At 49.9% G+C, this 19350-nt stretch overlaps 4 protein-coding genes and 1 long non-coding RNA gene across 11 annotated transcripts in view; 3 read left to right on the forward strand and 2 right to left on the reverse strand.

The window, feature by feature from the left end:
• Positions 1-11600, forward strand: part of LOC119139642 — a 33149-nt gene extending 21549 nt beyond the window's left edge. For all 4 annotated transcript variants that reach the window (XR_005101390.1, XR_005101389.1, XR_005101391.1 and 1 more), the window contains 2 exons: positions 9785-9903; positions 11468-11600. This is a non-coding gene — a long non-coding RNA (uncharacterized LOC119139642). The remainder of the gene's footprint in view (positions 1-9784; positions 9904-11467) is intronic.
• On the reverse strand, positions 116-3340 carry LOC119139641 (guanine nucleotide-binding protein G(olf) subunit alpha-like). The gene is made up of 12 exons (XM_037280496.1): positions 2685-3340; positions 2544-2616; positions 2259-2313; positions 2054-2173; positions 1688-1785; positions 1316-1370; positions 1163-1236; positions 1022-1080; positions 832-954; positions 630-758; positions 497-564; positions 116-420 (listed from the first exon to the last, which is right to left on the reverse strand). The coding sequence occupies exons 1-12, from the start codon at positions 2818-2820 to the stop codon at positions 274-276; spliced, it is 1137 nt and encodes a 378-aa protein (XP_037136391.1). The 5' UTR covers positions 2821-3340; the 3' UTR covers positions 116-273.
• Positions 6349-9948, reverse strand: gcm2 (glial cells missing transcription factor 2). 3 transcript variants are annotated; one of them, XM_037280468.1, is made up of 8 exons: positions 9627-9948; positions 8564-8627; positions 8312-8500; positions 8127-8239; positions 7883-7960; positions 7463-7737; positions 7164-7395; positions 6349-6869 (listed from the first exon to the last, which is right to left on the reverse strand). In XM_037280468.1, the coding sequence occupies exons 1-8, from the start codon at positions 9717-9719 to the stop codon at positions 6612-6614; spliced, it is 1302 nt and encodes a 433-aa protein (XP_037136363.1). In that variant the 5' UTR covers positions 9720-9948; the 3' UTR covers positions 6349-6611. The 3 variants fall into 3 exon arrangements, with proteins under 3 accessions (XP_037136363.1, XP_037136364.1, XP_037136362.1); XM_037280469.1 differs by having other exon boundaries at positions 6349-6701; positions 7835-7960; XM_037280467.1 differs by having other exon boundaries at positions 7835-7960.
• A 772-nt stretch (positions 11601-12372) lies between the features above and the next one.
• On the forward strand, positions 12373-15800 carry sycp2l (synaptonemal complex protein 2-like). Its single transcript, XM_037280466.1, has 17 exons — positions 12373-12501; positions 13099-13212; positions 13284-13397; positions 13493-13597; positions 13665-13689; positions 13759-13838; positions 13911-13999; positions 14078-14112; positions 14265-14407; positions 14493-14545; positions 14609-14654; positions 14730-14822; positions 14882-14954; positions 15039-15187; positions 15276-15378; positions 15450-15499; positions 15655-15800. The coding sequence occupies exons 1-17, from the start codon at positions 12499-12501 to the stop codon at positions 15787-15789; spliced, it is 1410 nt and encodes a 469-aa protein (XP_037136361.1). The 5' UTR covers positions 12373-12498; the 3' UTR covers positions 15790-15800.
• Positions 15711-17404, forward strand: LOC119139634. Of its 2 annotated transcripts, XM_037280481.1 has the most exons (6): positions 15711-15938; positions 16126-16343; positions 16417-16511; positions 16603-16702; positions 16992-17038; positions 17118-17404. In XM_037280481.1, the coding sequence occupies exons 1-6, from the start codon at positions 15809-15811 to the stop codon at positions 17164-17166; spliced, it is 639 nt and encodes a 212-aa protein (XP_037136376.1). In that variant the 5' UTR covers positions 15711-15808; the 3' UTR covers positions 17167-17404. The 2 variants fall into 2 exon arrangements, 1 of the variants encoding a protein (XP_037136376.1); XR_005101388.1 differs by having other exon boundaries at positions 16603-17038.
• Positions 17405-19350: the final 1946 nt, after the last annotated feature.

Genomic DNA, 19350 nt, shown 5'->3' on the forward strand with positions numbered 1-19350 from the left:
TGAAGTTCAAGTGAAGCAGCGCACTTTGAAAAAAACAACACACAAGGACTCAAGAAGCGCGAGCTGCTTTTATTTCACTTGGAACATGAGCAACTCCCTGCTGAGCGTACGAAACGTGGAGCCTGCTGCTGCGTGTGGCATCCCGTCCCGTCCGTGCAAGCAGGCGCTAGACAAAGCCGACTGGCAAGCAAAAGGGGGCCATTTTCCACACGGGCCGAGAAGCACTAGCTACGTTCAGGGAGTGGGCGGGGCTAGTGAGAGGCCAGCAATCCATCAGAGGAGCTCATACTGCCGCAGGTGCATGCGCTGGATGATGTCCCGGCAGTCGTTGAAGACGCGACGGATGTTTTCCGTGTCCACCGCGCAGGTGAAGTGCGGGTAGCAATAATGCTTGCCGTCGCCGCTGGCCGTGCTGATTATCTGGCACGCACACACAAATGCACGCATTCAAGTGAGACGAGGCCTCCTATTGGGATTGGAATATTTGTTTGCTCACCAGAAACTCATCTCTGATGAAGAATTTGGCTCTGCTCACCCTGACGTCTTCACCCGAATCTGGAACGGCTGCAAACGCACACCAACAAGTGGAAGTGCCGTCCCGTGTGTGTGCGTACAGGCGGGCGTGTTACCATCAGCAGGAAGTGTGTACTTGGAGTACTCTGGGAAATAATCCTCCAGTTTGGATTTGCCTGCCAATATTTTGTCAGCCAGCACATCTTGCTTGTTGAGGAACAAGATGACCGAGATGGTCTTAAAAACCTGCGGCCAATCACAGAGCGGGCGGGCTACGTCAACGAGAGCCGATGGGTGACCGGGCGGGGCCGATGGAGAACCTGTTGGTCCAAATGGATTTGAAGAGGTCCAGAGATTCTTGGAGACGATTGGTGGAGTTGTCTTCTCGGATCACCATGTTGTAGCTGCTGCTTGCGGCCACGAAGATAATAGCCGTCACGTCTGACCAATCAAACAAAGACACTCGGGTAGCACTCGGGACCTGCCAGGCTGCACGTGCGTCTCTTACCGTTGAAACACTGAATCCACTTGCGGCGTTCGTCCCTCTGCCCTCCCACATCAAACATGCTACAGGACACGCGCAAGCATAAAGAAGCAGTTGGTTGAGTTGACTGACGTGGGCAGAAGGGGCGGGACCAGAGACACTCACTGAAAGTTGACCTTGTCCACTTGAAACCTGGTTTCGAAAATCCCCGACGTCAGAACTCGGCATCGCAACAAATCCTTGAGGAGAAGACCAGACTGAGTCTGCCTAGCAGCTAGGACCAATGATAGCTTATCATCGGTGGCTTACTTTGCTTACCTGGTCAGTCGGGGTGTAGTCGGCCCTTCTCACACAGTCCAAACGGTCCAGGAAGCTTTGGTGCATACACACAGGTTGAGGGTGAAGCTCAGCGTTTACTCAAGGCTTAGTGTGTGTGTGTGTGTGTGTGTGTGTGTGTGTGTGTGTGTGTGTGTGTGTGTGTGTGTGTGTGTGTGTGTGTGTGTGTGTGTGTGTGTGTGTGTGTGTGTGTGTGTGTGTGTGTGTGTGTGTGTGTGTGTGTGTGTGTGTGTGTGTGTGTGTGTGTGTGTGTGTGTGTGTGTGTGTGTGTGTGTGTGTGTGTGTGTGTGTGTGTGTGTGTGTGTGTGTGTGTGTGTGTGTGTGTGTGCGTGTGTGTGTGTGTGTGTGTTTTACTACTGAGCGCAGTCAATCAGCTGGTACTCGTTGGCACGTTCATAGCACGCCTGGACGCCCTCGTCCTTCCAAAGCTTATGAGCGTGCTCAAAAAACTCCTAAGAGAGACCAAGTAGCATCATTATTTGTGTGTGTGTGTGCGCGTGCCTCGCAGCCACACGCTCGCACTTGTCGCACTTTTTTGTGTCCTGTTCAAATAACGAGGCCACAGGTGACACCAACACTTACAGAGGCGTGTTGTCCTTTGTGATCTTACTCCCAAGATGTCTCATTTCATCAGCTCATTAACAGGGCGAGAACAAACAAGAAGTCTCCAGATGCCTTCAGCTTGGCACCCTTAACATTGTGCGTGTGTGCGATTGTTACCTCTGTGTATTCAAAGTCAGACAGCGGTGCGATGCTCTTGATGTAGTCGACTCGGAACTGGTTGCCAGGGTCACCCAGAGGCATGGGCGGAGTCAACATGCTCATGGCTGACACGATGGTCTGACACACACACACACACACGTACGTGCATCAAAATGTGTGCCGTCAATCAGTAGCTCATTTGATCGCGGGTCAAGTGACCCACCACGATGGCATCCTTGACATTCTTCCTGATGTCTTGAATCTTCTGCTGCTTCTCTCTAGAGAAGAGAAAACAATTTTGCTTGTGAGGAAACACTAGCCATCAGCCAAGTCATGCGCAAAAGTTGAATGGAGCTGACTGGACTCTTGTCTGTGGTTGAAGACCACATGTGGCCATTGTTTGTGCCCTGAAGTTGAGAGGAAGAACCTTGTGGCCCAAAGGAGCAAGCATGTTGCAACTTTAAAGTTGTCAGGAAGGCGGGCAATAAAATTCAAGAATGGGACTTACTCAGCATTGAAACCATCAACGTGGAGGATCCTCATCTGCTTGACGATGGTGCTCTTACCGGACTCGCCTGCTCCTGCACACGAGACAGAGAGGATGTGAGGAAAGACACAGACGGACAGACAGACAGAAAGACAGACAGACCGAGCAGTAGGAGTCTGTGCGTGGCTTTATAAGCTTGGCGTTCTTTCTGCAGTTGTCTCTCGATCTTTTTGTTGGCTTGTCGCTTGACTTTCTCATCCAGTCGCTCTTCGTCCGTCTTCCCTCCCAAGCAGCCCATGTCTTAGCCGATGCCGTCTGACCGAGCTGTTTTGTCTGCAGGCTCAAGGGCTCCTCCGAGTGCGTCCGTCCATCCGCAGTCGGATCCTTCAGCCGGAAGGTGTCGGTATCTCGTTGCTCTAAAGAGAGAATCTCAGCAGACTCACCTGCGCCGCCTTCGCCTCATGACGCCAGCCCGCCTCGTCTTTGGGGATTCCCTGTTTGCTTCCACCATGACAGGCTTTGCTTGACAACCGCGCCGCCTTCACCCACGTCATCTTTAGCTTTACCTAATTCAATGTGAACAGCCTTCAAGAAAAGGAAAACGGTGGCAACCAAAACCTGGAAACCCGGAGCAGCTAACTTTGTGTAAAGTTTTGCTCGCTTTGGTTACGAGTTTGACTTTTGTCGCGTGTTGTTTGAGATGTCCGTTGTTGACCAAGGAAAACAAAGATGTGGAGTAACAGTTGGTTCTTTATTGGCAAGATCTTGGGTTGTTTGATGGCGGCCAGTACACGAGGCATGGCAGCAGATGAAACAACAACCCCAGGTCAGATGGTTTTATACTGTCCGGAAAAGCAGTTGTATTAAATCGAGCGACGTGAAGAAGAGTCCCGGTCATGCGCGTGACATTGGACAGAAAGTCTCAAATGTTGACAGACAGTCTCGGGAACACACAGCAGACGTGGAGCTGCACTGCAAGCGCTGCTCTGCTGCCCCCTGCTGGCGTCCAGTCTGTATCAGCGAATCCTTTTCACTTTTGCTTTCTATCAGAGAAATCTCCGGACCTCGGGAAGGCGACTCTGCCAATGTTTGTTCACCTCCTGCATTTCAGGGGTGGGTCTCGGATGAGCGCTTTGAGGTGGTGTGTTCCCAGCCAGGCAAAATCAGTTTCACAGCTTTGTCCAGCACCATTTCTATAAAAGAGAAACCTCAGCCTCACAAGAGAAGGGACTGTTGCTTACCTGTACCGTACTTGGACTGCCGCTCGGCGGCACCGTACTGCTCTGCGCAGAGAGCCAGAAAGGATCGGGCACATTCAATGATTTGTGGAGGGCCTGTTTTTGTTGTCACTTTATGCAAGGAATGTCTCTTTGCACTTAAGCTAAAAAAAGAAATGCCGAGAAATCTAATCTGCCAAATGTTAAGGCTGCTGGGATTTCATTTAGGGGTGCTGGAGCTGGATCGATGCCAAGCGCTCTGATGGCAAATCTAGTCAAAGTGAACCCCATTTAGCAAGAAAGACGACGTGACCCCTTCATCAGTTTTTCTGGAGCTCCTCAAGTGTTAGGGCGATGTCGCGGAGCTCAGCTGTTGCTAACTTGAGCGGCGGCGGAAAAAGCCCACCACTGCACTTGAGCTGGGCTGCCTTTCATCAGGCCCGCTTGGCCAAACATGGCCGCCACCTGCTCACCTCCTCCACCAAACATCAAAACCACTTAAGAGGCTTTCATCTCGATATTCCTGTCGCCGCCACAAGGCAAACTTTCTCCCTATGAGATTGGTAAAATGGCGAGCCAGCGAGCTGGAGTCGGCTGGCCGACCTTTGGCGTGGTTTCATTGGCGCCCACCCTTATTTGCGTCTTCCCAAAAATGTTTCATTTTCATTTGAAGACGGCTCACCAATCAGTAAGCCGTTGAGCACTTCCCCGTCGGAGCCATTCATCATCTTGTTTCCTCGCTGTGTCACTCGTCAGCCAACAGCCGAGAACAAGTGACGTCGGGCATTTTGAAATGAGCAAAACACTTGAAGGAAAGTCATGTAGGCGGAGCTCTTCCGTCAGGTGACCGTCGCACGATGCGAGTTGCCTATCTCGTATTCCCGACACGGGTCAGCGAACGTGACACGCACGACATCCATCATGTGACACGGCTAGCGCGCACATGCGTGCATTTGCAGGTGAGTTCAGCAGATGACATGTTTGTTCAGCAGCTTCCTGCTGTCACACCATGTGACCTCCTCTCTTCTTCAGGTGGGTGAAGATCAGCGTGTGTGTGCGCGCGCGTGTGTCATGCTCAGACCTGTCCCGTCCTGAGCTCTCATCAAAGATAAACTTCAACATAAACCGACTTCATTCTTCTTCAGTCAGCCGCTAACTTCCTGTTCTGTCATAACACACACGCACGCACGCACACGCCAGGCTAGACCAGGACCGGGTTCCAATACCAATTGAGCCAAAGACAAGATCTCAAACAAGGGCTGGCAGCATTGCCGTCAGTCTTGTGCTCCTCGAGGTCATCAATGGTGTTGTTCCTGCCTTGACCAGCCGGGGGCAGGCGTGAAATGGCCAGAGGCTTGATCCTTGTCAGCTGAGCGCTCAGTCGGATGTTAACCTGTGGAATGCTGGCGGTTCCCACGAGGCCGGGCGGGGCCCGGCTCCAGCAAGGTGCTTGTACGTGTTAATTCTCTGAGCATCTCCAAATCGCAGTGATCACAGTGAGGCAAGCACGCTGCCTTCCTTGCCTAAATGGCCGTCGGCACCAGAAGCACAAGCTGGACGCTTTCTGGGTCCGGGGAGGCGGCGGGCTGCTCCCTCTCGGGCCCCACCTGGCGAGCCCTCTTGCTCTTACTGTGCGTCCTTAATGTGACCTCGGGTTGTGAACATTACACACACAGTGTGTGCGTATGTGTGCGTCTTTGATGCGAGTGTGTCTTGTTGATGTTGGCACCCATGTTGAGAGAGGAAGATGAAAAGCGCCATCATGCTGGTACTGGTTCTGGACGTCTACGTGATGAGACGCTGATGAGACACTCCGATACGCACTGATGATACGATTACAACCAAAACTGGTCCAGCCAGTCCGGGGAGGGGGGGCGGGGCGAGGCGAGGGGGGGGGGGGGGCGAAGGAGTTCTGCTCCATATCACTTTGTCCATAACTCTGCAGTCCAAACCAAATGACAAATTGTTATCAATGAAGATGATGGAAATGGCACCGATGCCAAAGCAGCCATCGGCGGAACACGGAGCAGTTGATGATTTACTTAAGCGAGAAGAAGATTTGCGTGTGAATAGTCCCCGATGAAAATCAGCGGACGAGAAGATGCGAAGATAAGAACATGTTGCTGAAAGGATAGAATTACAGCTCAGACACACTTGCGTGCGCGGGCGCGTGCGTCTTCCAGGTGGACGTCTTGCCGCACGCTGGCTGACTTCAAACTAAAAACACTTTTTCTCCTGCCCGCACCTGGCCGACATCCCGCCTTCACTGGCCTCCTGCTGACCTTCTCTCCGATCACCTTTACCTCACCTTCAACTCTTTGTGTGCGTGTGTGTATTCTGAGGAGACCGATGGATCTTAGTGACAGAAGCAAACACTTCCTGTCCTCACACATTTATTACACACACACACTCACACATTCTCATCCTAATAGTTTACGGTGCACATGCTTCTGGGACAAGCACCTGACTCACATTCCTCTTTTCTGTATTTGAAAGGTCCAAGACAACACAACCAGCAAATATGTGTTCGTGCATGCGTGTCTGTGTTTTCGTGTTTGTGTGCGCGTGTCATGATCTCAGAAGATGAATAAATAAGACAAAGGACATACTGCATGAGGCTTGACATGTCTTTTGATGATTGACAGGCTTGCCGCTCACAGGAAATGAAAGGAAGTGGTTGATCAATTCAATCAAGACATTGGAAATCCATCTGATGAGTCTGAAGAGCAAAATATTCTGGCTACACTTTTGTCCCCAGGATGAAATGTTTTGCTTGACTTTGTTCATGTTGTTCTGTGGGGAGCTCAAAAGCAAATGTGATTTCCCCAAAGCTTGCCATCGCCATCTGAGTCGCCACGGGAGGTTAGCGAGATCAGTAGTCGTCGTAGCGGAACGTGTTGCCGTAGCCGTAGCGATAGTCGTAGGCGTCGGCCCGCTCCGTTTTGGTCTGCACCACTTCAGGCTGAAATGAAAGAGACTTGATGACTCCGCCCGACTCGTCCGTCACCTTGACTTGGGCCGAGTACGCTGACGACGACTCGTCCGGCAGGGACGAGCAGCCGGGGAGCCCGGACTGAACTTTGGGGCATGACTGGTAGGCGGCGCCCTTCGGACACGGCTGATACGACACCTGAGGACCAACAGCTCGGTCAGCCACATGCACATCTTTCAACAGGTCAAACATCTACACGGATCTAATATCCACATGGACATGCTACAAGTCCACCGACTCTTGGAGGACACAATGGTGTTTGATGCATTCTCAACAAGGATCTAAACTTTCGAGGATGTCAAATCAGGACATGGAGCAAACGTCTACCTTCACTGTGGTGGGACACGGAGCTGTTTGATGCGCTCCGGACGAATAAAGGAATCTACTCGGACTACGGATGTAAAAGCTGTTTGAGTATAGGAGTCAACTGACTTTGGTCGTGGTGGTGATGATGGTCTGCAGCGCTGCCGGAGAAGCCGGGGGGTTTCCTGGGTAGCGGCACGGATAGTCCGAACTGTAATAATGGGGGTTGTCGCCGTAGGGAGTGGAAGTCTTCAGGAGATCCTTCCAGCCCCCTTTTGGCAGCGGCGGATCGAAGGATGAGGAGGACGTGGAGATGGGAGCGGACGCCGAGGACGCGGGACCACTGAGAACCGGAGCCACCCTGCAAAAGTCAACGTTGGCTTTAGCCCCTTTGCCGGCGCCAGGATGTGCCTGCTATAAAGACTGACCTCGGATCGCAGAGTTCTGAGGTGACTGGATAAGACGGTGAGGTCAGGTAGCCTTGGAACTCGTAGCCGCTTCGACCCACGTAGAGTCTGGGACTGGCTGTCTTTTGCAGGCTGGCCGAAGTCTCTCCCAGCGCATTATGGTGATGGTGGTGGTGGTGGTGGTTGTAGTAGGGATCCGTACTTTGGAATGCCGGGTAATGCTGAGGGAAGCTCGGCTCAATAAAGGAGATCCGGTCTGCAGACTCCACGCAGGAAAGAAGGGCAGGGCCGAGAGCCTGAAACCACAGCGGCAACATGATAGTAAGCACAAAAACAGGAGCAGGAGCACCAACAACTCTTTGGTGGAGGGGCTCGGTGCTTGTTTTCATCTACCTGGGACTCCACGAGACGTCTTTTTGGTGCAAACGGCGGCGAGCTTACTCGTCTTTTTACCGAACTTCTTCTGGCCTCTGTCTCGGACTTGGACTCTGGTCTGGGGTGGTCGTGAACCCCTTTGGCCTGAAGAAGCACGGCGATGCGGCGCATTAAGAGAAGCCAAACGGGAAGACCGGCGACAGATCAGTTGAGATTTAGAGAGATTTGAGTTTTCCATCAGCTAGGGAATGTGCGGCTCACACTAGAGCAGGATCTGATTTGCTCGTTGGAGAACATGAGTACCACACACCTGAAAGAAGATGGCTTTTCCGTCCACCCTCCAGAAGTTGGTGACGGGGTACCCACTGTGCCCTCGACATGGGAGAAGCTCCAGAGCGCCGCTGCAACTGGGACAAAGTTTCTCTGGAACGGACAAGAAGACAGCAACGTCACAACAAGGCTCAGGTGGCGCTAGCACGGGTGGCCGAGCCTTACTTTGCTGCTTCTGCCGCGCCTTATCGCAGATGGCGGGCCGCAGTTGAAGTCGGGAACCGTCGGTCAGCGCACAACCTCGAGCGCAAACCACCACGCCCAAGCACGACTTCTTCAGGATCTGGCAGTTGTGGTTGTTGGTGTTCCTCATGGCCCAGCCCGACAGGTGGCGTTGCGCGTTCTTGTCCTCGGCTGAAAAGGCCATTAGCTTAGTAGCGTCTTAGCTCAACCAGATCACATTTGCTGCTTTCTCACCGCTGTAGATGTAACGCACGTAGCCATCCGTCCACTCTTGGAAGGCGTCAAACTGCTTTGTGTCCTACAAACAGTTGTTAGCGTTAACAACCTCGGCGGCTACAACTTTCTTCGATTTAGCGACAAGTTGACACATGGAACAATAACACAAGGACAGTGCAAGACGTCAATTGAAAGACGCGTAAAGAGGAGACCAGAAAAAGAGCAGATGTTTCATTTTTCTATTGAAAGATATCGATCAGTCATGTGTGCTGTGTGTGTGCGTGTGCGCGCACATTCACGCTTGTTGTTTCAACAGTAAAAACTGGTTCTTGTATTTTTGTTCCCAGTGAAACCAAAACACACACACATTCACACACACCCCTCCTAAACTCTTTTAGTGTGTCCTATGCATTTTACTGAAAAGGCCATGATTGATTGTCATTCAAAATTGTATTCTCAATTCTGCAATTCTGATCACTTCTATTATATTGCCCATAACAATACTCCTAATAATAATGTGAGCAAACGTTTTTGTTGAGCAGACGATTTGACTTTTCCAACATGTCACTGTATAGCAAAGATCAATAATTGGTTGTTTGATTCTTTCTGATCAAAGTGATATATTGGTGCTCAACAAATATATATTTTTTAAAATCAGCGGTGCAAGAAAACCTTCCGAGATTAATTTTAGGCGCCGGTTTGAGTTCCGCCCTTGTTTTTTTTCCTTCGCATCATCCGGGTTTCGTAATCCAAAAATATCAACATGAATAATAATCATATGATTTGGTAATATTGATGAATGAAGGGTTTAATTTCTGAAACGGCATAGCTCTGAATTACAACCCCTGGTCAGACCTGTATTGCGCAAGCTTTAGTTAAAAAAGAAAATATTCGAAACAGCTGATCTCAGATTTGAAATCGGCGTCAAAAATACATTCATAAAGGTCATGTCTGATTCTGTGGGCGAGGGTTCTGTATTATTTGGATGTAAGAAAGGCACACGTCTCGTATCCCATCTTTACTTGCTCAATCAATCCTGAGAAAATGATAAAAAGCAAAGAAAGGATGCAAAATGAGCAACCTGCGGGAGTTTGGGGTCGTTGATGTCCCAAGTGGCCTTCATGCCGAAGGAGCACACGCAGTCAGCCTCCTCGCGATCCTCCACTCCAGACATCCTCAAACTGATCCCGGTCCCGCTCTTGAGCTCGAAATCGGTCCCGGTCCTCCTGTTGCTTTCAGGTACTTGAGGGGCGGCTTTGGCGTACGCAACAAGTCCAGACTGCAAAAGTCCTCAAAAGATGGTCAAAGATTGGCGCCGTTGCAACTCGCCTGACGATTCAGTCGCAGCCAAAAAGAAGGTGAGACGCTCAACACGCTCCTGAGGGAGGGACCTCCATGTGTGTGTGTGTGTGTGTGTGAGAGAGAGAGAGAGAGAGAGAGAGAGAGAGAGAGAGAGAGAGAGAGAGAGAGAGAGAGAGAAAGAGAGAAAGAGCAAGTACATGTAGGGATGTTGTGGAAACAAGCATGTTTCTCCCAAAACAAACAAGTCATTAGTCATCAATTACAGAAAGTGTGTGTGTGTGTGTGTGTGTTTGTGCTTGTGCCCATCTGAAAACATTGCGTTACAATGTTGCGTTCTCTTCACAAAACCTCTTGAAACATGCCAATCACAGCTGAGAACTGAGACCACTGCCCAGACAATTCCCATTAGTACACTCTTATAAACATAGTTATTAATCTGCACTCAAAGTTGTGAAACGTATAATAAGCGTAGTGGCGTAGTCTAAAGTTAGATCAAAATTACCTTTCTATAATGGATACATATTTAAGCATGAGTCCAAAATGATCAAATTGACTCGTACAAAGCTGAGATCAACCGGAGTCAAATTTCCTGTTTGGCATGCACAAACTTGGCCGATAAAGCTGATTCTGATTCTAATATAGACGTCTATTTTAGGTTTACACATAGACCAATCCAAACAACTTCTGTATATTATTTATACAATTTACAGCTGGTTGAGAGTTTAAAATTTTGAAATATGATCATATTTGATGTTTTTAATTTTGTCGTCTAAATTATATATATATATATATATATATATATATATATATATATATATATATATATATATATATATATATATATATATAGACGTCTAAATTAGATCTACACATAGACGGGCTCACAAGGTAACCAAGTTGTATTCATGTTGGATGACTGTGTTTTAAACAACAGTCATTGATCAATGTACAGTGTGCTTTTCATTTCATTTCACGTTTCTTTAGGCCAGATCTGGGCTCAGAGTGTATAAAATAGCCGTTTACACGACTGGCGATCGGGTTCAGCAGCCAAAATCGAAATCATCATGGGAGCCATGCTGTGAACAACTGGCGGCTGATCTGTCTTTACTTTTCTAAATCGATGACGCCTCCCCACTAGGAGGCAGCAACGCGCTTAATCTTCCGTTCGGGCTGAAAAATGAATAAGAAACAGCGGTGCGTTGCGAGTTTGTTTGGCCCCATTTGACGCCCGATACTTGATAATCCCGATTTATTTCTCAAAGACAGACACCAAGAATGATGCTTATAGGTGAGTGCTCAAAGCTTCGTTCTTGAAGGGTGTTTTGTCCTGCAATGTTTGTTCGTTTAATTATCCATTTGCAGCAAAACGATGGCAAGTTCACGGCGGGTTTTATTGTGTGTGTGTGTGTGTGTGCGTGTTTTTTTTTTTTTTTTACCCAGTACATGGCGTTAGTTGTGCAATTCCGCTCTTCTGTGACGCAGATCCTAATCGGTCGTATGATAGAGCTTGCAAAACTGTCTCACGTTTTATGGTACAACCATGGGCGGCGGCGGGTATTAAGTTTCATAGAATGCTGCTGAGATGTTTACTGTTGTCCTTTTTTTTTCTTCTCCATACAGCTGTTGCAGCATCTCCACAAATGATCTAATGACCAAGTTCAACATGCAACAATGTAGAAAGAGCGCCTTGGAGAAGACTGCCTTCTACTCTCTCCTGTTATCGCTGGTGAATTAAAAGAACAAAAATATATTCTCCTTTGTCTCGAGTCTACTTGGTGATCTCTGTAAAACTGATGTAAAACCAATGTCAAACAATATTATTGCCAATGTCTGACATATTTTCTGTTTTTGTAAAGGTCTTTGTGACGGTGAAATGTATTGTTTGTCACAATGAGCAACCGCACTTTATTATATTTCATATTTAATAGAAGTCTATAAGACAAATAATGGAGTAGGGTTTGAATTTGGTTTGAATGTAAAATTATTATTATTATTATTAAAAGTCCAGCAAACGTAGAGACGGCTAAAAAAAAAACTTTCAAATTAGCACCCTCCGGCATAAAATGAGTCGTCTGGCCCGCAGTCGGAAAAAAAACATAAGAGGGAGAAATTGAGCGGACTTGAAGAACACGCGTGATGGCCTCCAAGCTTCTTCCGCACCAAAGTTGGAGACCGAAAAGGTAAGTTAGTGTCCAGCATTGGAAAGAATTGAAGGAACGCGCTTCTTCCATCCGCTTCGTGGTGCGCATGCGCAATCGCCCCTGAAAGGATCTTTGACTTGCACTGTGCGTTCTTTTTTAGTAAACTTTTTGTAGTTGATTATAAAAAGCTTTTTAACCATGTCGTTTGTGGATGGAAGTGGTTCTATAACGGGTGGGCAATTCTGGTCCTGGAGGCCGGTGTCCTGCATTTTGATAGTTCTCCCTGCTGCAACACACCTCATTCAAATGATCTGGATTGTTATCCAGCTTCTGCAGACCTTCTGACCATTTGAATCAGATGTGTTGCAACAGGGTGACAGAAAACATGCAGGACACCGGCCGTCCAGGACCGGATTTGCCCACCCCTGCTCTATAAAGACTCGGTCTGTCTTGCCTGCTGCCTCACGAGTCCTAACGAGCTGCAGCTGCGAGCGTCGCCGATTCCACAGCATGGTACGTACCAGTTCTTTCCTAATTCGATCGTTCTAATCACGTTTATTAAATTTATTAGGTGGCCTTGTATCTTGTCACTTGCGTGCGAACGCGTTTTATGTTCGGTCAAAGTGGTTTTGATTAAGCCTGTGATAGAATGGAACTGCTTTGCTTTCAAATGACTCGCGTTCATCCTGGTCATCGTTCGAGATTCAAATAGCTCCCGCTTGAACGTGAGTTTGTCTCTCATTTCATTGTGTGTATGAGAGTGCGTGCTGCAGCGCGCAAACCTCAAAGTACAGTAACAGTAGAAGGTAAAATGAGCGCCCTCTCGTGGTGCATGTAAACAAGACATCTGTGTTCGTAGTCGGTGTTTTAAATGAGGGCAGTGGCGTCAATCAAATCAACTCCGATCCTCGAGAGTCGCTATCCAGCCTGTTTCAGAGATTTCCTCTTATTAATCAATCGAATCAAAAATAAATTGATTTGATCAAACTTCTGCAGTGCTTGGCGATGAGCTGATTGTTAGAATCGGGTGCGTTGAATGAGGGGAAACTTTGAGAAGAAGCTGTTGAAGCCCACTGAACCTGCCCATCGCCCTCTTGAAACATCTGTCAGCTGGAGATGGAGGCCTGTCTGTCACGCCGAGACTCTCCTCGATTGGCTCGTGTGCTTCGTGACGAAGGCGTGAGCCCGAGCACACTCACCCAATTAAACCTGCTCGTTTGCAAGGTACCCGCCACGCCCTGCAACACGTTGTCACATTGTCAGAATAACAAATCATCCCTTCCTGTGACGATCAGAGGCTAAGCTCAGCTGACTTTGGCCCAGTGGGTGTGGTCTTGAAGTCTTTGGAGATTCTGGTGGACAACAGGGATCTCCACGAAACCCTGGTCGGTCTCGGGATCACACACCAAGTATGTCACGCATGTCACAAATTTGATATCTTCCAAGTCCATGCAAATTTGTCGTCATCATCAGCCGGTGTGATGATGTCACGGTTTGGGTTTAGGTGCTGTCTTGGTTCCAAACATTGCGGAAACTCTTGGCCACGTCTGCATCCCCGAAAGGCTCGGCTCAAACACTGCTGGTCGAGCGCTTCTACGACTTCCTGCTGGTGAGGTGCACGATGGGAAGGCGAGGGGTTGTTTCCGTGACAACGCTTTTGTGCTTCTGTCTTCTAGCTGCTGAGCCGCTCGTGTCTTCCAGGTCGGTCACGCCACAGGTCTTGTGAGCTCAAGTGGCAGGACCTCTGATTTCTGTCTGTTGCTCCTTCAGGCTTGGAACGGTCTTTGACCCTTATGGAACTTCTGCACACGCTGCTGGAATCGCAACTTCTCTTCAATGTCAGACTGGAGGTAAGCGCGGATTATGATTCTCCTCTCATTGGTGGCGCTGTACTTTGCTGCTGTTTTTGTCTTTGCGGTCAGGCGGCGAGAACTTTCAACAGCATCCTGGATTCTTTGGGCCGGGATGAGAGGAAGCACGTCCAGTCGGAGCGAATGCTACTGCAGATGATGTGACTATTGTGGAGCTAAGCACAAGGACACTTGCACATTGCCGCACTATGCTCGGACTCATTGGGCTGACGCCGCAGGCCGACGGTGGCGTCGACCATTCGGACAATCGGAGGTGAGTGGACAGAGTCCGGAGAGGCCGCGAACGAACGGCTTTGGGGGGAATTCGAGTCAAGCCCAAGCCAGCGGCGATCCAAAAGGAGCCTGACGTTCCCTCAGATTGGATCGGGAGCTCAATATTTGAGCAGCGGCGCGCTTGTCTTGCAGACTACGAGTTGCAGGTGAGCCTATCGGAGGCTTTGTGCCGTATGATTCCCAGGGAGGAGCGAGTCCAGCGGGTCAACGAGTGGTTCTCCTGCTCGGACATCGCCGGCGCGTTCTGTCTCATCACATCTGCGGACTTTGAGACGGTCGGTGTTGAAGCACGCTCTCCTGTGCGCCCGTCCCGTCTGTCTCTGACCCGTTTGTCTCGTCTTCGACCCGTGCAACTCCAAGGATTGTCGGCGGTTCCTCAACTTCGTTAACCGCGGCCAAGGCAATTATAGAAGGTAGAACATTTGCCGTCCGGCACATTTGCCGCCCGGTCGCTCGACTGTCGTTTTGTATGTTAGGGTTTGGACCTTCCCGTGCATGGGAGCCTTCCTGGAGAGCACAGAGGTCAAGCGCAGACGCGTGTCGGGGGGGGGCATATATGAGGCGCCTGTGCTCACTCTGCCGCCTCCTCTTCCTCAGCTCTTTGGGCCCAAAGATGACAAGTTGGATGAGTTCTGGGTAGACTTCAACTTTGGATCCCAGTGTGTCAGCTTTTTCGTAGACCTTCCTCAGGTAGTCGTGACGCCCCTTTTCGCCTCATTTGTGTTGTGAGAGTGCCTTGTTTGTTTCAGGGCTTCCTGTGGGGTTCTTTGCATTTGCTCAAGGAAGAGGTGTCCCGGTACCAGCTGGAGCTCCAGCAAGATGGTGTGTTTGGAGGTGTCACAGATGCAGGTTCCATTCAGGAAAGGTTAGCTTAGGCTGAACGGTTCCAAGTGTTTTTGTTCCCAGAAGGAGGCGAGGCTCAGGTGATCCTCACTGTCCTTCTGAAGTCTCCGATCACGCACCTGGACAGCAAAGGCAGTAGAGTCCAGCTGCGCTTCAAGCCCGAGCTGCTTGGAGAGCTGGAGGCGGCGGCCGCGAAGGTCTTTCCGGGAGAGGTGGGGCGTCTCACCAACGCCCGGAGGGCTCGTTTGGGCTGGCTCATTTTCAGGAGGAGCTGACTGACTCATGGCTTTGTGCAAGCAGGAAGGCCACAAAGACGCGAGCGAGCGAGCCTGGGCCTCCCCCTTGCCTACAAGACCGCCGGCCCGGAGATACAGGAAGAAGACATGTAGCCGGACTTTGAAAGGTCAGTCCGACCTCCTCTCATCTGCCATGGCCCCGCTGACGAACGTCCATCTGTCGTCGGCGTGCGTGCAGTTCTTCCACTGTCGTCCCCGAGCAGCGATGACCAAGACTTAGCTGCCACGGTAACCTTTTGGCGACATCTTAATTCCAAGTATTGCTGGTGGTCTTTTAGGACTGGCCGATGAGTCCAATGTGTTGACCAGAGTTAAAAAAAAAACCGAATCATGGTTGTTCAAATCAGAAATGTCATTGACACTTTTTGTTTTCTTGACATTAGACTCCAAGTAGTAAATGGGCGTCTGACCTCTTTGACCAACATGCGTGCGCCACGCCGTTGAAAGTCTCTGGCGAGAGCGCTCCGGAGAGCCCGCTTCAAGGCAAGAACGCAGGTCGTGGTTGGATATTCTCATGAAAAGAAACTGAAACCTTGAATGGCAGTGCCAGGTGGTCATGTGGGTGCGGAACCTCTGATTTTCGGGGAAGAGAGCTTGGACTTTGGAGAAGACATCTGTCTGCAGGAAACGTCCTGTTTGAAGAGGAAGCAAACGGCTCAAGATTCAGGTGTCACTTCATTGTATTCAAATTTGGTGGCCTCAATTAAGATCAGAAGGGGGAGGCCAGGCCAGGCACAAATGTTGTCCTTGCGGTGGTCTTGCGAGACATAGAATTTTGCACGTGCAAGGTGTCAACGCTCTGGTCAGTTTGGCTCGGCATATTATCAACGCCGCTTCTCGTTTGCTCGGGCGAGGTTTCCTGACTGACGAACGCGAAACCCCGAGGAAGTCCGGAGGCGCTCGGCCTAGTGAGTTTCGAGGGGCGTCGCCCGAGCAGCTGCCCCAGGAGGAGATGGAGCCGCCTGAAACTGAAGAGCCGCCCCAGGAAGGGGAAGAGCCGTCGGTGGACATGACTTCCGGCATCAAGGAAGCTTTTGACATCATCAAAAGGAACCTCCAACAGCATCACGATGTCTGTCATTTGATCATTTCTAGATCAGTCCATTCTTTGCATCCCTTTCAGACAACCTGTACATTTCTTGCAGGACTGCTGGCAGAAGGTCCAAGACCAAAGTCTCCTATCGCTCAAAGAGCAAGAGCGACACGTCACCTCGCTCTTTGAAGACATCCGCCAACACAGGTAGTGAGCCCGTGCCCAGCCCCACGACACCAGCCCATCCTTCTGTCCGCGCCGCTCCTCATTCATTGTGTGTTTGTGTGTGTGTGTGTAGGGCAGTTCTGCTTCACCACTTTGAGAAGTCTGTGGCAGAGCATCTCAAGTGTTTGGAGGAAACATCCAGGACCTATCTCAACATGTACTCACAGTTACAGGTCATGATGTCAGAACGACGCAAGCACAAAACTGAAATGGATTCAAGTGGCATCGTGCGTGCAAATAAAAAGATAGCTTGCGTGATGTCGCTATCCACATCGGATGGAGATGAGCCACAATATCTCGTGATTCAGAGCAGATATTGATCTGACTCCGAACGGGTTCAGACTCGGCTGAGAACGGAACCGGAGCAGATCTGTTCCACGTGATTCAGACTGGATCCGGATACCATTTGGACCACAGCCACACCAAAATGACATTTCTTTTTCTTCTTTTTGTTTCTTCCAGTCGGAGAGGCGTCGACTGTCCGACTTTTGCGAGCAACACAAGCTGAGGTGAGTGTGACCTTTGACCCATACAGTTGGATTGGCCTTGGCAGTGGGCGTAAAGGTTTGCGGGCGCGTGTCGTCTCAGGTTGAGGTCCTTGGACGAAGCAGGAGTGGAGCCTGAGTCTGGCCATTGAGATGCAATCGACCCCTTTTGGATCGTTTTTCTTTTTGGATTTGACCCTTTGTTCAGTATGTAAATAAAAGCATATCAGCATTTGCAGGAGTTCCCTCGCGTGCATGCGTACGCACGTCGACGGCCTGGCCAACCGTACTTTTTTTTTTTTCTCCCCAACATCCTCAAGAGGTTGTCTGGACACAATTGGATTTCAGCCCCTCATGGCTTTCAGCCAGCCACTAAAAACCGAAACATGATTCAGTGGAATTACACTCCTCAGCCTCCCTGGTAAGGTCTATTCAGGGGTGCTGGAGAGGAGGGTCCGTCGGGAGGTCGAACCTCGGATTCAGGAGGAACAGTGTGGCTTTCGTCCTGGCCGTGGAACAGTGGACCAGCTCTTCACCCTCAACAGGATCCTCGAGGGTGCATGGGAGTTCGCCCAACCAGTCCACATGTGTTTTGTGGACTTGGAGAAGGCGTTCGACCGTGTCCCTCGGGAGGTTCTGTGGGGGGTGCTTCGGGAGTACGGGGTACCGAGCCAACTGATAAGGGCGGTTCGGTCCCTGTATCACCGATGCCAGAGTGTGGTCCGCATTTCCGGCAGTAAGTCGGATTCGTTCCCAGTGAGGGTTGGACTCCGCCAAGGCTGCCCTTTGTCACCGATTCTGTTCATAATTTTTATGGACAGAATTTCTAGGCGCAGCCGAGGCGTTGAGGGTGTCCGGTTTGGGGACCTCAGCATCGCGTCTCTGCTTTTTGCAGACGACGTGGTGCTGTTGGCTTCTTCAGGCCGTGATCTCCAGCTCTCACTGGAGCGGTTCGCAGCCGAGTGTGAAGCGGTCGGGATGAGGGTCAGCACCTCCAAATCCGAGTCCATGGTCCTCGATCGGAAAAGGGTGGAATGCCCTCTCCGGATCGGGGATGAGATCCTGCCCCAAGTGGAGGAGTTTAAGTATCTTGGGGTCTTGTTCACGAGTGAGGGGAGGATGGAGCGCGAGATCGACAGGCGGATCGGTGCAGCGTCGGCAGTAATGCGGACTCTGTACCGGTCCGTCGTGGTAAAGAGAGAGCTGAGCCAAAAGGCAAAGCTCTCAATTTACCGGTCGATTTACGCTCCTACCCTCACCTATGGTCACGAGCTATGGGTCGTGACCGAAAGAACGAGATCCCGGATACAAGCGGCCGAAATGAGTTTTCTCCGCAGGATGTCCGGGCTCTCCCTTAGAGATAGGGTGAGGAGTTCGGTCATCCGGGAGAGACTCGGAGTAGAGTCGCTACTCCTCCACGTTGAGAGGAGCCAGATGAGGTGGCTCGGGCATCTCATCAGGATGCCTCCTGGACGCCTCCCTGGGGAGGTGTTCCGGGCATGTCCCACCGGTAGGAGACCCCGGGGACGACCCAGGACGCGCTGGAGAGACTATGTCTCTCGGCTGGCCTGGGAACGCCTTGGGATCCCCCGGGATGAGCTAGATGAAGTGGCTGGGGAGAGGGAAGTCTGGGAGTCCCTCCTGAAGCTGCTGCCCCCGCGACCCGACCCCGGATAAGCGGAAGAAGATGGATGGATGGATGGATGATTCAGTCCGAGTGCCGGCGCTCAGGGCAAATGTGCTCGGCTGCTGGGAAAACACCGCAATTTTTAAGCTTGTTGTATTTAGATAGCATCTTTGGAAACAAAGTGAGAAGGTGCTTGGCAAGAAACACAGCAACAACATTAAACAAAATGCAGCTATGTGTACAAATGTAGGAAAGCACCTAAGAAAGAAAAAAAAATCTCTTTCGTAAAATAATAATGAACAATAATAATTCAAATGCAATACACAGGTTTCTTTGTACATTTTGTTTCCCGTTAGAGAAGAGTTGGAGAATTCCTCCGACAGAACATGATTAGAATGTCCAGCTCCGATTGGTTGTCCTCCGCGTTTCTTTGCTGATTGGAATGAATCACAATTTACGTTTTATTGTACTTTTACTTTCACATGTACAGTAAAGAGAAAAACACATTTGAATTAAATTAAATTAACTATTGAATGTTTTTAGGCAAGAGGTTTTGCTGCACTTTGAACATAATTTAAGCAGTTTGATAATCTACAAGATCATTGAATTTAAGTACATATCTGAGATTTAAAAAAAACACGTTAGTGAGTTCAAGATAATCAGATTTATTTGTAATTCTAATGGTCTTCTGTGAGCGAGTGATTTGTAC

Source organism: Syngnathus acus, chromosome 20 (assembly GCF_901709675.1).
Source record: "Syngnathus acus chromosome 20, fSynAcu1.2, whole genome shotgun sequence".
Lineage (NCBI taxonomy): Eukaryota > Metazoa > Chordata > Actinopteri > Syngnathiformes > Syngnathidae > Syngnathus > Syngnathus acus.

Coding starts and splice junctions, on each gene's coding strand:
- sycp2l (XM_037280466.1), top strand. Junction 14,408..14,492: donor CATCTGCGGACTTTGAGACG/GTCGGTGTTGAA, acceptor TGCAACTCCAAG/GATTGTCGGCGGTTCCTCAA. Junction 14,655..14,729: donor CCTTCCTGGAGAGCACAGAG/GTCAAGCGCAGA, acceptor CCTCTTCCTCAG/CTCTTTGGGCCCAAAGATGA.
- LOC119139634 (XM_037280481.1), top strand. CDS start 15,809: ATGGCAGTGCCAGGTGGTCATGTGGGTGCGGAACCTCTGATTTTCGGG. Junction 16,512..16,602: donor GAAGACATCCGCCAACACAG/GTAGTGAGCCCG, acceptor GTGTGTGTGTAG/GGCAGTTCTGCTTCACCACT. Junction 17,039..17,117: donor TGCGAGCAACACAAGCTGAG/GTGAGTGTGACC, acceptor GTGTCGTCTCAG/GTTGAGGTCCTTGGACGAAG.
- gcm2 (XM_037280467.1), bottom strand. CDS start 9,719: ATGTCTGGAGTGGAGGATCGCGAGGAGGCTGACTGCGTGTGCTCCTTC. Junction 8,628..9,626: donor ACGACCCCAAACTCCCGCAG/GTTGCTCATTTT, acceptor AACTGTTTGTAG/GACACAAAGCAGTTTGACGC. Junction 7,738..7,834: donor GACGTCTCGTGGAGTCCCAG/GTAGATGAAAAC, acceptor CTGTGGTTTCAG/GCTCTCGGCCCTGCCCTTCT.
- LOC119139641 (XM_037280496.1), bottom strand. CDS start 2,820: ATGGGCTGCTTGGGAGGGAAGACGGACGAAGAGCGACTGGATGAGAAA. Junction 1,786..2,053: donor CTGACTTTGAATACACAGAG/GTAACAATCGCA, acceptor GGTCTCTCTTAG/GAGTTTTTTGAGCACGCTCA. Junction 955..1,021: donor GTGGATTCAGTGTTTCAACG/GTAAGAGACGCA, acceptor TTGATTGGTCAG/ACGTGACGGCTATTATCTTC.